Source organism: Dermacentor albipictus, chromosome 9 (assembly GCF_038994185.2).
Source record: "Dermacentor albipictus isolate Rhodes 1998 colony chromosome 9, USDA_Dalb.pri_finalv2, whole genome shotgun sequence".
NCBI classification, from domain to species: Eukaryota; Metazoa; Arthropoda; class Arachnida; order Ixodida; family Ixodidae; genus Dermacentor; species Dermacentor albipictus.
The window spans coordinates 115,540,523-115,557,540 of record NC_091829.1 but is presented as its reverse complement, the minus strand read 5'-3'; the positions used below and the strand labels follow the sequence as shown (position 1 = coordinate 115,557,540).

The 17,018-nt window shown below is 44.8% G+C and overlaps 1 protein-coding gene across 2 annotated transcripts in view; it reads right to left on the bottom strand.

The window, feature by feature from the left end:
* Pur-alpha (Purine-rich binding protein-alpha) overlaps positions 1 to 17,018 on the bottom strand; it is a 223,704-nt gene that overhangs the window by 38,814 nt on the left and 167,872 nt on the right. For both annotated transcript variants that reach the window (XM_065446087.2, XM_065446088.2), the window contains 3 exons: positions 13,996 to 14,098; positions 9,651 to 9,769; positions 2,484 to 2,604 (listed from right to left, as the gene is read on the bottom strand). In XM_065446087.2, coding sequence (XP_065302159.1) covers positions 2,484 to 2,604; positions 9,651 to 9,769; positions 13,996 to 14,098 — 343 coding nt within the window. The remainder of the gene's footprint in view (positions 1 to 2,483; positions 2,605 to 9,650; positions 9,770 to 13,995; positions 14,099 to 17,018) is intronic.

Sequence of the window (17,018 nt, the reverse complement as noted above, 5' to 3'; positions counted from 1 at the left end):
GACCCTGGTCCCACCTACATGTGGATTTTGGGGGGCCCTTCAAGGGCCATTACTTCCTGATGATGGTGGACACCTTTTCGAAGTGGGTGGAGGTTCTACCCATCACTACTCCATCAGCAGGCGCGACCATTGCAGCGCTAGGACAGGTCTTCGCTGCCCAGGGATTGCTGGACATCGTGTCCGACAACGGTCCTGCTTTTGCCAGCACAGAGTGCCTGGCCTGGCTGACAAAGAACGGAATCCGCCAGATGATGGTTCCGTCGTACCACTCTGCTTCAAATGGTGCAGCCGAGCAGGTGGTGCAAACCATCAAGGACAAGCTCAAGAAGCGCCAGACTGGGGATTTCCGGACACAGATTGCCCGGATACTGTTTCAGTACCGGACCACGCCCCACAATGTCACTGGTCGTGCCTCCTGTGAGCTCCTGCTGGGTCGGATGGTCAAGACGCCCTTGGACGTCTTGCATCCGCACCTCCGATCCACAGTGCTCTTGAAGCAGCTGAAACAGAAGCTGGCTGCTGACCAAGGGTGCCGTCCCGGGCATTTGCCGGAGTCGGGAGCTCCAGTTTTTACCAGGAACTTCTGTCCTGGCCCACCCTGGTATGCCGGACAGTTGGTGTCTCCGGCCAGCGCCTCCTCGATGCTCATCCACATGCCAGACGGGGCCACGTGGCACAGACACGCCGACCATGTCAGGCCTCGCCTCGGCCCCTGGCCAGCACCCTCGACTGCCACTTCCGAGTTCCAGCCTGCCGGAGGACTAGCGGCAACACCAGTCGCTTCCAGCGGAGCACCGCCCTCCTCGGAGGCGGAAAGCGTTGCCAGTGGTGGGGTGCTTGTTGGGCCACTGTCATGTCCATCACCACTCACAAAGCTGACTACTGCGGACCCTCTGGATGGAGCAAGGCTGGCGCAGGCAGCACCTGGCGTTGCTACACCCGGCCGGTCAACACCTATGCCCAGACAGAGTACTCGACAGCGGAGGCCACCGGACAGTTACTCGCCTGGGTAGCAGGCACTGTCGACCCGGCTAGGACGGAGGCAGAGCCTCGTAGATTGAACTTAGTTTTTTTGTTGGCGACAAACAAACTGGGGGTAAGGGAGTGTAGTAAGCATGTGACGCCCCCTCGGGCATAATTTTCGTTGGCTTGCCAGGCTCGGTGGCTTGCCAGGCTCAGTTAGGCAACATTGGTAACCGCACCAATAAACACCAGCGAGCACAGCTGCTCGGGGTCAGTCGCCGTTCAGCACCACCACGCTGCAGAGCGTCCGTCTAACGGAGGGTGCCTCGAGCCCTCCATTGTTTGTAGTCCATTGACGTTGATGCACAACCTTGGCATACACAATTGTGTACACAGTGCCTGAAAGGGTTGAAGAAAATGCATCCGAAAATTGCCAGTGCGGTGCAATCGGATACGAAACTAAAAACCATCTTCGCAACCATCGTATGCATTACAGCATAACACTAATGTTTTGCGGCGGAGCTGACTATGGGGCAAAGATGACTTTAGCAAACTGGCCACCACTCTGCAGCAATTTTTCTTGCTCAAAGATAGGGTGCTCATAAGATTTCTACTTCATTTAGGAGCTTTAATGTCATTTCTATGTTACTTTTCTACTTTGGACACAAAGAAAGTAGACGCACATTAGATATGGGGGCGTGTTAGAATAGAGCAACTACTCTCACATGAATCAGTGGTGAAGTATGGCATTGTTCTGCATTTTGTTTAATTCAACCCACCATACAATTCTATCCATTTCCGGCGGTCCCATATCGGTCGAATGAACAGAAATCAACTATATCGAAGTTTCGACTGTATACTTTTGATATTTTACACCACATTAATTCTTGCTCAATTATTCAGAATTGGATGTTTGCAACTTGCTTTCCGATTCCTGGATTTTATTTCTTGGATTTGGGTCTGGGACTTGTGTAGCTGGAGTAGCTGGAGTGCCTTGTAGTCCTGTGTCAGGTCTGGCTATACCGGAACAACTATCCACATTCTCTTGCTGCTCGTTACACTTCTCATATTTTGTGCTCACAATGTTGTAAGTTTCTATCCGCATTTCTTTCTTGTGCTCCCGTTTAATGCTGTATCTGCAAATTCTAGGTGTACATACTGTACTACACTACCTGCTGTACTGTCAATAAGGTGCTGTGAGTAATAAATAAAGTGAATCACTTCTGCACTGTGGTTCACACTGCAAACAACCCCACTTCATTTGGTCGAAGGTGCTAACTGCACTACAGCATTTTGCACAAACTTAATTCCTTAGGTCACCACGGCTTTGTGCGGCAAGAGCGCTCCCTTAGCCACAGCCATTGCCAAAGTGTTTGTTCGTGAGGAGTGAAAGGGTGTATCACGAATACGAAACAACATTCACGCTACATGGTTGCCAACTGGCTGTACAGACGTGCCTACAGATAAATATGGAGCACTACGATAGGCCCTGGAATCACAGGAGCCGAGAAGGGACTCACCTCCATCGTCTGTGCCAAACTCTTCTAGTAAATCTGTGAGTGCGTCACGGAACTCGATCATACCCTGTGCGGGAATGGCAATCTGGGACCTAGGACCACCTCGTGCTATCGTCTGGGAGACCTGCACGTCACAACGTGGGAAGTAGCACGATAAGCAACAACCAGAGAAAGCCAGCAGTTGTGGTCATTAGTACCAAAAATTAAAACCCTTGTTTACCCCGAGTTTTCCTCGCTCATTATATGGTAGATAAGTTGCGTGTAACAGTAAAGCTGACATTGGGCATATAGATTCGATAGACCAACTTTTATTGACAAATCATAGCAGTGTACACAGTGACTGTAATATAGAGGAGTAGGTCCTGAAGTAAAACTGCAAGCGGGACCTACATGGAACAAATATTAGTAAATACAAAATCTTGCCAGCCATGTGAAGCTATATAAACAATACTGATATAAACTAGAAATGTATGTGAGCAAGTAGACAACGAAATATGCACGGAGAAAATACATCACGAAGAACTTGTTAGAAGTGATTAACAGGAAGAGAAAGACGAAAGAATATTGGTATAAAAATTTAGCAGGCAACTGATACATTAGCACTGTCAAAATTGTACGGAACATGAAAATCATTGAAATATACAGCACAGCTGAAAGTGTGTGTATAAACTGCGAACATAAATAGTACAACTTGAAATACACGCTGTACAGCTACAGTACAGCCCTGTACACTGTACGGCAGCAGGACAGGTATTGTTACGATGCCCTCCCTTATGCGGTAAAAACGTCAGCAAGACAAAAAAAGGGGGGGAGAGAAGGTTAAAGGTCACGTGCAAGCCAAACATGCCTGACCGAAGCGTCAGCAGTGGGACAGATAACATTGTGTTACGGTTGGCACATGGCATGAATCGCTTTTGCCAAATTTATTCTTAATTTTTTGCATCGTATGAATGTTCAGTTTGTGAATATGCAATTTACTCCTTAGTACAAGTCACATAGTAATTGTTCACAGCTTAAACCTGTTTCGCTGAGACAGCTCAGTGTCTTACACACAAGCCTTATGCATGTGTCACGAAGGTATATGACTGTTCCCGTATGTTCTGGCAATAAGGCATTCTCAGTAGTCTTGTTATTAGTACTGAACACTCTACTGAATGTGAAAGACAATATGAGAGACTTTCCCAGCGTAGTTTATATAATAGAGTTCCACTAATTTGGCCCTAACAGGGCCAACAGAATTGGTCAAAATAAACAAGAGGCAGAAAAACTGCTGCAACACACCGCTGATTCATTTGGCAGTACTTGCCCAATTAACACACCCTCAAATCAAACACACGCGCACACACACGCACGCGCGTGCACACACACACACACACACACACATATGCACACACATTCTTGTGTTCAAAGTAGAAAATTAACATAGAAATGGCATCAGACTCATAAACAAAGTAGAAACCTAATGAGCACACAATTTTCTAGCGAAAAAAGCGGCATGCCTCGATTCTGGTAACACAGAAAGTATGAAACCAGCAAGCTTTACCTTCGCAGAATAGACATTTATTTACAAATAAGCTTTATCATAATCACTGTCAGATAGCACTTCTCGAAGTCTACGAACCACAACATGTCCTCCGTGAAGTCGATTGTGCGTTTGACATTTTGTATTTATCAAATGATTTCATAACAATCGCAAACGGGATGGTGGTAACATAACCACTTCACCAATTCAACTTGTGTCGCATTCAATTCTGTGAAACGCTAAGGAAATGCGACAAGACTTTTGGCGCTAGCTTAGCATGCAAAATAACTGGTGTTCTGAATTATTTTTTGTAACTGAAGACTGAAAACGGCACTTTGTTGTTTCATGTTATGCAAAGGCCATTACTGTTGCCATAGATCGCAACAGCGATGACACTGGCTAACGCCACAAATGCAGTTTTGGTTTCATATCAAATTGTCCCACGCTGGGAATTTTCAGACCAATTTTCTTGGGGGAAAGAGAAGAAAGGTATGCATTATCATTCATTATCATTCATTGTGAGACACTATTTGTGTTTGAAAATCTTCCTAGGGCAAGCTGAAAAGAGGGATGACGAGTTGGGCGCATTAACTGTACCCTAAGATCCATGAATGTAAACATTGCTGTTAAAGGGTTCGCTATTTGGGTCCCAATTGGGATCGTCATTGGGGTCAGGAGCATGCGTACTGACCAGTCAAGTTTGAATTATCCAGCAGAGGCTAATTTCACAATTGAAATAACGAAAGTTTGGGCTCTTAGAAATGTTAGACGTCTTATGGTGTTTCAGCTGTTTGCAAAGCTGCAAGGCAAATGGCTGTAGCCACGCAATGGGTATGTCCTCAATGAGACGTCTAATAGAGTGTTCCACACAGTGAACATGTGGCCAACAATAAATGCTGTGGCATCGTTCAGTATATAAAAATGTACGTAATCGTTTTGGCAGCAATGGTGGTGCCCTTCGTTAGGCCTGGCAGAGTCAGAACAAAGGGCTGATCTTAATAATGATGGCAATCACTTGGTACTCAAGAGGGACGAGACTAAGCTAAAGCTGATTTCGCTATTCATGTTTTGCTGTGCCGATAAAGAGCAAGTAACAAGGCAGAGCTCGAATTGAAGCGGATGGCATTGGTGCACCCATTCTTCATTAGTCCCGTTAATGCAGCCATGCAAGGCCTACCACACCAAATGCAAAAGTTAGTGTGGCTACAGAATGCACGATGCTCATCAGAGCATTCAGCACAAGCACATTTTGGACCTGCTACACACATGCAAGGGCTTTGCGTGCATTATACTAAAGCTGTTTTCTATCTTGCAGTGAATGCAAGTGCAAGTACAGTCATACGTCAATATAAGGGACCTCTATTTAACAAAATTTGTGATGTCACAAATTATTTTTATTTCCCAATCTTAGTTCCATGGAAAACCGTGCATTTTTTTCCCAATTTAGTTGTGTAAGTTCACCACACGGTTTCGATTTAATGAATTTTTCATTCTTTTCAAGCATGCACTTGGAGCATGTAGGGCAGGTAGATCTGGTGAAAAACTATAAAAATGTTGGCCGAGGAATAAGTTATTTGCAAGCGTTCTTCCAGATAATAAGTTCAAGTGGAAAAAGCACTGTGGAATTGCACGCACCAGTACGCAGTATGCAGAAAACACCGCGACACAATTTGTCGTGTAAAAACTTGCGGAGACTGCAGAGCACGCGACAGCTCGAAATGCTCGGAGATACACAAGAGCTCACGATTCCTTCAGCTCACGACGGCATTTGAGGCAACGAGATCGCCAACCTCGTGGCTCGAGGTTTGACCCACCAAGCCAATGCCGAGGAATCTTGACCCGAACGCATGCACCCTCTAGTCTCGTACCAAGACATCCCGCAACATTGCAACCCCACCCATAGAACATACATTCCCCCGACACAAGTCACTACCTAGAGAGCAGGAGCGATTTCTCCGAGCTCTGCAAGTCGATACATTCCCCCACCCAGCCAGGAATCACCTCATAGCCCCTACACAATTCTCTCTGCAATGACACTTCCGCGTAGAACCCGTGTCCCTTAGGCACACAGTAGGAGGATGCAAACAGGCACCACTAAATCTGTCGAACCCTTATCACACCAACGAGCTTTGGTAGAGAGCATTGGCGAGCTCTAATGACCTCGAAGATCAGCAATGGCTCATCGCGAGGGCCCAGGACACGGCCCTAGCTAAAGGCATTCTATGCCTCTCCAAAGCTACATTTAAATAATAAACATGTTTATTCTCTCTCTCTGCTTCAGCGCAAGGAGAGTGGGCAAGTGGCGCGCAGTAACGTGATCAAGCATGCGTTAGAGCGGGGAGGGGGCAGGGGACCTGTGTGCCTCTCCCCCTAGCGCACACATCTCCTTTTCTCTACCCTTGCTCTGGCTGCACACGGTTGCCCATACGCGGGCCCCGCGCCATTATCTCGGAGGCTATCGTTGGCAAGTGTAAATAAAGGTCCATAGAGTGTAATACAATAATTACTTCCAGGGGGAAATCTGGCACTACCGTCTATGGGAGCTTCAAGCGGGACGGTTCAGCCAGCATGGGAATGATGGGCAGCACATGGATTAACCTAAACTTCGTCCTTCTGGCTTCAGGCGTCTTCATCACTTTGTAAATTCAGCATTTTCAACAAAGCACGGCGTAATAAATAATTAAACATTAAAATTGTTCAACGACAGGTTTCAAACACAGCACCTCTAGCACAGAAGTTCGACATTGAAACCATTACGCCACTGGTGCATGCATCGACAAGCGGCATGGAACATGCTTATTTTTCTTATTTTTTCACAGGCAAGCCCACACATTGAGACACTTGGCACATTTCAATTCGGCGACCTCGACAAGGTGAACCGCTGCAATTAGCAGCAATCATGCTTGTTTGCACAGTCTACAGCACTTACAAAAGTATAGAGAGCTCTAAAATTTAGGAGAGTGGAGACAGATAAAGTGCAATAAACAAAGCGACAAGAATGTCTGAATCCACAAACATGAAGATCAGGTAAATCCATGCACTAGCCGTCATTCCTATGGTGGCTGAACGATTGCGGCACCGGCGTCCCCTCAAGTAATTATTGTAGGAAGCTCTATGCAAAGGGCGAGCCGAGATGTTTGATGCCTTCGTGCGCATTTTGTTCCCATACCTCTAGTTATGGCGGTCGTGTAATCTGAAGTTTACGAGGCATGGTGCCAAGCACTCTTAGGTTGCAACAGCGAATGCTCTTGATCATTGAGCGATCTTAGCCTGAACGAGCGTGACGCCGATAAAACCACGAACCTTACTTCGTATAATTGTCTGTTTGCTATCGTCATCAATGCTCCACTTTTCTGGAGAAACCGCGCCATTTCCTTTTAGCGCACAGCTCTTAGGCGCCAATTCTTGCAGCAAGTGTCGCCGTCGGTGGCAGCGTAACCGAGCGAACAAGCGCAGCAAAAGATGAAAGCAAACGTGCAGCGCAGCCGTGGATCAAAAATGCAAAGAGGAAAGCAGAAAGGAGTGTGAAGCGGGGCCATGAGGCAGAAAGCAGAGGAGGGTATGGCGAAAGTGTGAGAAGAAAAGCATAGTGTGACATGAGATGGCACCATGCATCGTCTGGGAGGTCTGTTGGTGGCGGCTGCTGTGTATCATGTCCATGCGTCACCCACACGCTACCTCTCTCAATCTCCTGACGAGCGAGGCAGACACGCCACGCTTCACTCCGTTTGCAACGTGCCGCACGAGACACATTCTCTGCACCGGCCAATATATCGCAAAATGACAATACGTATAGAGCTGCGCACAAATTTTGCATTAGAGAGTATCATAATAGTCAGTATCTTTTTTTCTTGAGAGCGAATATCCGTGTCTTTCACACTTTTATTTTTATTTTGAGGACACCATCTGACGATGGCTGCGAGCACTAAGAGCGGTGTCCAAGACTTACAGTGCCGCACAATGCAATACACTAATCTCAGATGCCGCGAGCAACGCCAATGCATTGCTCTCGGTGTGATCTGCATGCACCGTGTGCACTGGCGCTCATAACCACGCTATTGTGGCTCGACCTTCTTGCAATCTGTTATTACAAGATGCTACCCACCAGGAATGCTCTGGGAATTTGGGAAATACTTTTACTGCTGAAACTTTAGAACCTCACATTAATGACATTCGCGATTTAACAAATTTTTTTCACTGCAAGTAAAACCTCGTTAAATCGAAGTCCGGCTGCATATCAGTGAAAACCTTGACCTAAAAAAATATGTCATGCATTGCTATATTCACAGACAACCTTCCAAAGCAATGAAGGAATATCTACAGAGTAGGAACTTCTGCACAAGTGCAACTGCAAAAAGTAGGGCGGCAGAGTTTGACACTTTAATAAAAGTGTTGTAGTACGATATCTTGTTTTTCTCTTGCGAAGCTCAGAAAAATTCGAATGAGACCATGGGACTTTATTTTCCCAAGCGCTGCCACGTGTGCATTTCACCACCGTATAGCTCTGCTTACTGCCACAGACTGCTTATAGCTGCGTTTATAGCTTACAGCTGCGTTATACTTATAGCGTTTATAGCTTATAGCTGCGTTTATGCTTATAGCTGCGTTATAGCTGTGTATAGCTCTGCTTACTGCCACTGTCCGTGAACACAGTACGACATTCTGGAAATAGCTTGTGGCCTCTAGTGCTCTTACTAAACCAGCTGACACGACAGGGCACATGATTAACTACGGAAGTACACACGGCCGCGCTAATGAAAAGAAAGTACCACTATGTCTGCATCTGGAATTCCTGCACGTTCAAACAGAAATGGATGCTTAAAATAGAAAGAAACAGACACTTATCAAAAATTATGTACACCGAGTGCTTGTGTCGTGAAAACTAGAAGCACATTCAAAGGAAAACTGACATATATTTTATTTTCAAGGTTGTTGTATAAACCCTACCACACACTTGTTGCACATAGGAAGATGACACAAAAAAAGAGGAATGACGGTTTGAAGACATAATCTGTATTAACTTGACACTAAAGTTGGTCCCGAAATTCCAAGCTTGGTATAATCGACATTAGTATCTAGATGTCATGACATGGTGCAATATTTGTTGACAACATGTAGCAGAAAGGTACAATGATATTCATCACAGAAAAAAATTAATGAGTAGAACGCTATGTGTGCTCTTTCCAGGTGCATGTATGCGCAGTAGCCACAGCGATCGTAAGAACTAGGTGAGTCTGTTTCGTAATGTCCTTACAGCCTCTTGTCTGCTGAAACTGAAATTGGTTTATAAGAACAAGTAAAATAGCAACTTTTGAAGACCATCTGAACCTTGCCAATATTTTTTCTAGGGCTGAAAGGGTGTGCGCCTTCATTTAACGCAGACAAATGACATGTCAAACATGTCACATGAAAATCTTTCTCACTTTCCTTAGGTGTAGCTGTTAACCCACTTAAAGGAAGCCTGAATTCTTCAAGACCAGAATAAAAAATTCTAAATATTGCCTTTTCATTTGACTCGTTGTGTCGGCTGCCATGTGCAGTGTGGCGTTTGATGTGAAGCAGGAGGCACATCCACATTTATGTCCGTCTGAATACTGCAATGTTCTAACAAAACATGCCTCAGTGTTTTCGATGCCATTGCAACTCACCCTTAGAAATCGCCCCCTGGAGTTTTCCTTGAGGTCCAGGTAGTAACGCCTATTGTCCTTAATCATGATCTCACTTTTCAACTTGCCATCCTCAGGCAGGTTCTCTGGATTTGGGGGACCTGCAATATGCGCAAGAACACAACTGTAATGATGCTGTCCACACACTCCTGGCACACAAAACAGCCTCACAGAGTCTGGTATAACACTGCTGGTATGCCCTTTTCATAGAGCTACACGTAAAAGAACATTCAGTTTAAGTTTTATTTAATTTTTTATTACATAACAAAACGAAAATGCAAGGCAACGAAACAAACTTTGGTGACAACATGCCATTTGGTTAAGATGCCTGGTTATACATTTGCTAAGGCATTCAGAACTATGCTAGAGCATTCAGTAATTCAGACGACAATAAGCGAGTTGTTTTACGTAGCGAATTCCAAGGGCTGATTGTGCACAGAAAAAAATTGTATTTATATATGTCGGTACGTGTGTAGAAAGGTGCCATGTTTAGAGCATGGCAACTTCGAGCGCAAGATTGGTTGGCAGAAATTAAGAGGTAGCACAATGAATTTATAAAACAGTATAACTTTAGCGACCCATTCTTCATTGCAATGTTGTAGGTTAGATGCACAAATAGCTAAAGAGGGTGAGGAATCGTGGTCATAGTAAAGACAAATGACATGTACAACATTTCTTTGTATGGCCTCGACTGCATCATTTTCGCACCGTTTGTGTGGATTCCACACGCATAAGCATATTTCAAAATATGGCACATTAGCGATTTGTATGTTAGTAGTTTAGTTTCTTTCAGTACTTTTGTTAATATTTGGCATAAGTAACTAATTTCTTTAGTGTGTCAGAAAAGTTAAATTCAGTATGTTTAACCCTTTGAGGGTCGAAGCCGTAAATATACGGCGCCGCGAATAGGTCCGAAAATGGTCGATGCCGTATTTACGGCGCTGTCTGTACGTTTAAAACGCGCGCTAATTTCCTAACTTTTTCTTGCCTGGCATGTGCTGCCACTATGTGGGAATACATGGAATTTTTTTCTCGCGTCTCTCTCTTCCGGTTTTTGTTGTATAGTTCTTTTTTTGCTCCGGAGCGTCTGCTACTGCTCGCGCATTGGCGCCCTCGCGGGCGCGCGGCGGTTAGTTTTGGTTTTGTTCCGCATGCGGTTTCGGCTTCTTTCACTCGCAATACTGATGGCTATCTCGTTCTTATCACTCAAAGGGTGACCACCTGTTACTCGCTCGTTTGTCACTCACAGGGGTCCGCATACAAAGGATGCCGCCGTGCATGCGTTTCCTTTTTTGGCACTTTATTCAGAAGTTTCCTCCCACGGCTGCTCAGGGAAGCAGTACCCAGAGGAGGTGCCACGTCTGCGCCAACACCACTCGGCAGCAAAAATATCGCAAGGACACAAGGTACATGTGCACTGAGTGCAACAAACAGCTCTATGTGGAGCCACGCTTCAAGGACTACCACACGCTGAAGAAATATTAGTGCAAGATGAACATTTGAGACTTGCGAAAAATTTTCGTGTGCGCATTCTTCTTGTGTATTTTTCTTGTGTGTATATAACAATGCGCCAATTTTTTCTTTTAATTCTTAGAACTTTATTTGTTATTTTTGTTGTTTTTCATGAATAAACAGTACATATATGCCAATGGAAAAAAATTTTTTCTCACTTTACGGTCACTCTAGAAAATTACGGTAAATTTTTTTCGAAATAGGTCCCTCTGGAAAATTTAAATGTGCAATAAAAGAAATCGACCCTGGGTGGTCGCATATGGCGAAAGAAATCGACCCTCAAAGGGTTAACCCATGACACGGTAGAAGTGAAAATAGGCACCTGGTATTAGTAATAGGTCATCCTTGTGAGTGAAACATCCTCAGAACAGTAATAAAAAAGCAAAGGCGACTGTTTTGCAGAAAATGACACTAATAAGTCTTTTTTCTTTCTTTAAGTTAATGTTGCTTTCACAAGTGATGTACCATTTGCGAAAACATGCAAGTGAATTGTTAAGGCAATGACAGTCATCAGGAGAGGTAATCTAGATGCAAAGTTACACGGTAAGCCATTAATGCAAAGTAAAAATAATAGCTGAAAGAGCACGGAGCCCTGTGGCACTCCTGTAGTAGCGTTACCTATATTCGAGTTAGCAGAGTTAAAGCAGACAAACTGTGAAACAAATTCGTTACACAGTTTGACATAAGGCAAGAAACAGGGCAGAATTTATTGCTAAAGAAGTGATTTAACAAATTACTTAGAAGATGAAAATGATGATCATTTCAGTGAGCTAGGTAAACTACTCCCCCGTTTTACTGCTGTCCGCAGTAATCTCGATAAATGGAAATCATATAAACGGAGTTGCCACTTAAACGGAACACCATCCTCCCGGTTGGTTAGTTTCATATGCATGCAATGCTAAAAACATTCGTTAAACGGTACCATCGTTTCTGCAGCCTTCGATAAAAGGAACTGGGAGCACCAACGCAAAACTAAACAGGCCATTTCAGTCAGATCACGAATACATTTGCAAGATTGTGGTAAGCAATGGTTCTACACTTCCTTTTTTTTTTTTTTGCCGTGATTGATCTTTCATTGTTTGTGCTGAAGTTGAGCTCAAGGTTGGCTCTGGTGTCTCCGGCCGGCGACCTTCCCGAGCATTTCCGATGGTGGCACCAAAACACCCACACAATGCACTCATGCTAGAGACAAAGCTGAAAGTCATAAATGGATTTGAGAGTGGTGGCATCATGAAAACGGCACTTGCTGTGAAGTCGATGGCTAACTAACTTTCTGCTTTTTTAATTTATTTATGCTATGCAATCTGTCTGTGCTACACAATTTACTTTTTCTATGCAATAAAGTAGTTTCTTCTATAAAAAAGGACTGCGTGTACCCTTCAGCTTTGTCTCGCAATAAATGGAACTCCTTATAAACGCAACCAATTTTCATGGTGCCTTGAGGTTCCGTTTAAAGAGTTTACTGTACAACGAAGTTAATGGACCAACTATCTTAAACAGCACTGCAGGTCTTTTGCCACGTTCTAGCTAAGAGAAAATTATGAGAAACAAACAGACGCATGACTGCATCAAGCTGCAAACTGCTCACTGTGTACTTGAAATGTAGCATTTTTTGCATAACAGTGTCAAGTGCAGCAATCAGCCCTTGCGTTGTTTTTCCTTGTCCCATTGTTTAGCACTCCCCCAAGTAAGTTTCAAAATGTACCGACAAGCTTAATCTTCAACCCTTTTCCAAAACCACCAACTTGGAAGGACACTTTTTATTTGGTGACTTGTGGCCTCCAAATCAGTTACAGAATTTGGAGGTGGCTGTAGCTACAAGTACAGTCAGCAGCCATGCAATCGTGAAACATGGCTATCGTGCTGTCTCCTATTTATTGAGGCATCACTTCAAGTTCTAGATTACCCTGAGATAACTGTGCAAGCTCGAAAGCATGCTATAATAGTCCATACACTTTGATAGGATGGGCCCATTTTTGTATGCATGGCTACAATATTCGAGAAGCACAAACACTCTAATATTACAAGTCAAACACATGGGTGTGAAACGTGCATCACACTTAATCTCGTGAAGCTTGCGTGGCAATAGGTACAGAGCTCTCTGCTAGGTACTGCCATAGATTTCTTGAAAGGACCAGACGTCGCCAAGCTGTTTTTAAGTAAGCTTTCTTGCATGAATCCCCTTTTCTGCCTTGGACATTAAACAATGTGATCCAATTCTTACGGCATCTTCAGATAGTCCTTTTTTATCATTTTAAAGTATTCCCAAAAGGCCAATTTTGTTCAAATGGTTGGAAAGGGGCACTTCAGCTACATTCAGATGGTCTTTTCCAGTCACCGAACTCCAGATCAGAGCAATAAAAAAATCTGGTCGCTGTTAGGTCACGTGGCCCTACCTGTTCTCGTTGTTGCATGGGCAAACGCATATAGACTGTTATTCCATTCACAGTGACAACGATGGACATTCACGTGTGCTGCCATAATGACCATGTTTCCCATGCGAACATAGCCAGCAGTGGCACTCGGCCATGTAAATCACCAGAAGTTCCCCTCCGCTTTCACTTCCTTTCCTCACAGCTCAGAAAAGCAGCCAGCTGTTCAGTTGGTGCACGATATCTCTCTACTTGCAACCGGAGCACCTCCAGAATCTGTCTGCTTGGATTCAGAGGACCACAGCAAACACCCAAAAATACCATGAGAGGTCTCTCTGTTAGGCAGTACTATACCTTTAACTCCTGCACCTTTCTTGGTGTATTTCAAGAAAAATAATGCTTATAAAAAGCAGGGAGGTTTGAAGACTGCGACCCAAACTCACCCAAGGAGGCATACAGTTCACTGAAGGATGTCAGGTGGTCCCTGAACTCAGCTGCTGTCGACATGGCGAGGAGAAGACGACTTTTCCTACCCACTACCCCAACCTGCAACAAATCCAAGAAAACACACAGTGTAAGGAACATACAAAAGATGAAAACAAGGTTACCACCAGCTTAGCATGAGTGTGATTAGCAACGTGCAAACGAAATGGGTGCCACAACAGACGCACTTGGCGCATCTGACTAATGCTGGCCATTGCAAGGTGGCACACGCGACCAGGAGGCTGAAAACTGATGGAAAGGATATGATGCCCAAAGAGTTAAAAAAGTATGAACACATATTTTTGTAAGATGCAGAAACTCTTAGCACAAGTTTGTCTCAAGAAACAGAACTACATTCAGCAAGTGCAAATGTGGGAAAACATTTACATCTCTAAAGTTGTTCTCAAGATGGTGTCGTTAACATTATTGCAACATCATGGCACAGAGCAAGATTCGACAAGCTCGACTAGCAATAAGGCTAGTGTGTGATGATGCTGCCCCTAAAGAAATAAGAGTGCTGTATGTGTTTACTGTGCCCACATGTGAAAGCCACAGTAATTGCAGGGAGAGGACAGTAAACCAGTGCATCTTGACATCATGACGCAAATGTTTTCAGGCTGCCGAAATTGAAAATGGTTCATAGAAACAAGTATTATAATTTCCCTCTATACCTGCAACATTTAGTTCTAACAGTGCACGTGTACCACTGATGTTAGAGGGACACTAAAGGCAGATACTCATTCACCGCGGATTGTTAAAGTAGGATTTCAGCACCTTACAGCCAGTGCTTAAAGACAGAGGGAGGGAGGAAGGGGGGGGGGAGAAAGGGAGGGATGGAGGCATGGAACCTGGCTCCACCCCCTTCATTCTTTAAGGAGGGGCTCGGCCCCTCCTCGGCAGGTCTACCGTAGCACTGCGGCACCCATTCAACAGGTGCTGGAGGTGATTTCATTACCAGTGGTGCCTTGCGTGGGCCAACTATAACTTTCCAATTTTTTGATTGATGATTTAATCACGATTGATTGGTTGATGTGGCTGGAGTGAAGGGCGGTCCCCGGCCAAAACGCCAGTAATACCATTCTTTTCTCTATATGCTTCTATTCTTTTATCTGTTTCACGGCCGGATATGCGCACACACACACACACGAGCGAGCGTGGGTATATATGCACTATATGGTCGCCGCCCCATGGTAGGGACCCACCTCCACAGAAGGAAGGCTTTAAGCCCTGCTCGCAGCGCTTGTTTCATGCCAAGGAAAGACTTAGTTTAGGAGAAAATTGCATCTGAAAGGTCCGCATACATTCAGTGCAATTCAAATCAGCCGCCCTAAGCAGGAAGTGGTGGTGTTGCATACGCCATCATTGCCATTTACTGCTGTCGGTGAGTAAGACAATGTGCAACAAACAGTGCTACAGTTTTCTGCAAAACGCTTATGCAAAACCATGGAGAAACCAAGCCAAGACAGAGCGTTCGATTTGCCGCTGCAGCTGCTCTTGGTCAAGTGGCATAAACCATTCGGGAATCCCGCGACATCCCATGGACGTGGCATTCTCTGCTACTTACAGTTTGTGCGAGTTTTGAGAGCCAGCAAAACGAGTGCAGAACTATGCAATTTCAAAACTATTGAAATGCAAAAGCACGGGCAGCGCTTTTGCGAAACGAAAACGAAACCTCTCGACTGCCTGCGTCATTATCAAGAGCAATGTCAATGAGCTCTTTTCTCTAAAAGTAAGAATGAATTACACAAACAGCATTTTCTTTCATCTTATCATTCAGTACAATTATATTTTTGTTAGGAGTAGGAGTATTAGTATTTTTGTTAGGAGTAGGAGTATGTTAGGAGTATTATAATAAGGAGTGCCTTCATCATCAGGCTAGTACTTGAATGTTCTAGGGGAGTCTCTAATCATGACTTAGATGTACTAAATTTCTCGATTACTAAAGCTCTGTTCACAATAATATTGACACCACAGATATTGTCTAGCACTAATCTGCCACTTTAACTTGACTTAGTATTTTCCAGTTCCTTTAAACAATGGACCATTTCTGACCCTCTATGACCATTTCTGACTTAGTGTACCAAAAATTGGTGTACTGTGCACCCCTCTGAAATATGCTGTCAATTTGTTCATAATGTTGCAAAAAAGAGGAGCGCTCTAGTGGGCCATCCTCCCCAGCACTTTGCTCAGGGAACGCCACTTGCACTGAGGGTTCATGCCTTGCTCTGACGATTGGTCCCAAACGCTAGTGATTAATAAACACAGTTACAAGTGGTGGAGAGTGCATCGGGCTACAATGTCAATCCTGGAAATTCTATCCCGTAGCTTACGCTTGACCATGCCTGACGACATCCCAGCAAACGCCTCCTACTCCTTCCCAACAACTGCCTCCTCAGTCAGTCATGTGCTCTAGCGGGCCTCGCTACAGGGACCCTGCCATCTTCAGGAGCGTGGACCACACCCACATGGAGGACTGGTTGACGACATACGAAAGAGTAAGCGCCCACAACAAATGGGATGATCCCGCAAAACTAAGCAACATGCTCTACTGTCTCGCGGGTGTAGCTGGTCTCCGGTACAGCAACCACGAGACTGATTTTCCGACGTGGTCCTTGTTCAAAGCCTCTTTATTGGCTGTGTATGGTCACCGTGCTGTGCACAAGCGGCATACAGAATCGCGTTCGCGAGAACGTGAACAGCAGCCGGGTGAATCATTTACCAGCTACACTGAAAGGTGTTCTGAACATGTGTAAAAGAGTTGACACAACGAAGTCAAGAGCCTGTTACGATCGGCTTGCAGGGGTGCTAACCTGCAGAAACTTTCCCGGCCAGCTGCAGAAGTTTTGATCGTTCTGCGGTGGTGGTGTCCTTCAGAGAACCGGCGACGCCAGCAATGATAACCGACCATGCACTTCTTTCGGAAAACTGGAGGCCAAGGCAAAGTTAATTAACCATGCGCCTCCTTGTACAGCCCAGCAGTGTC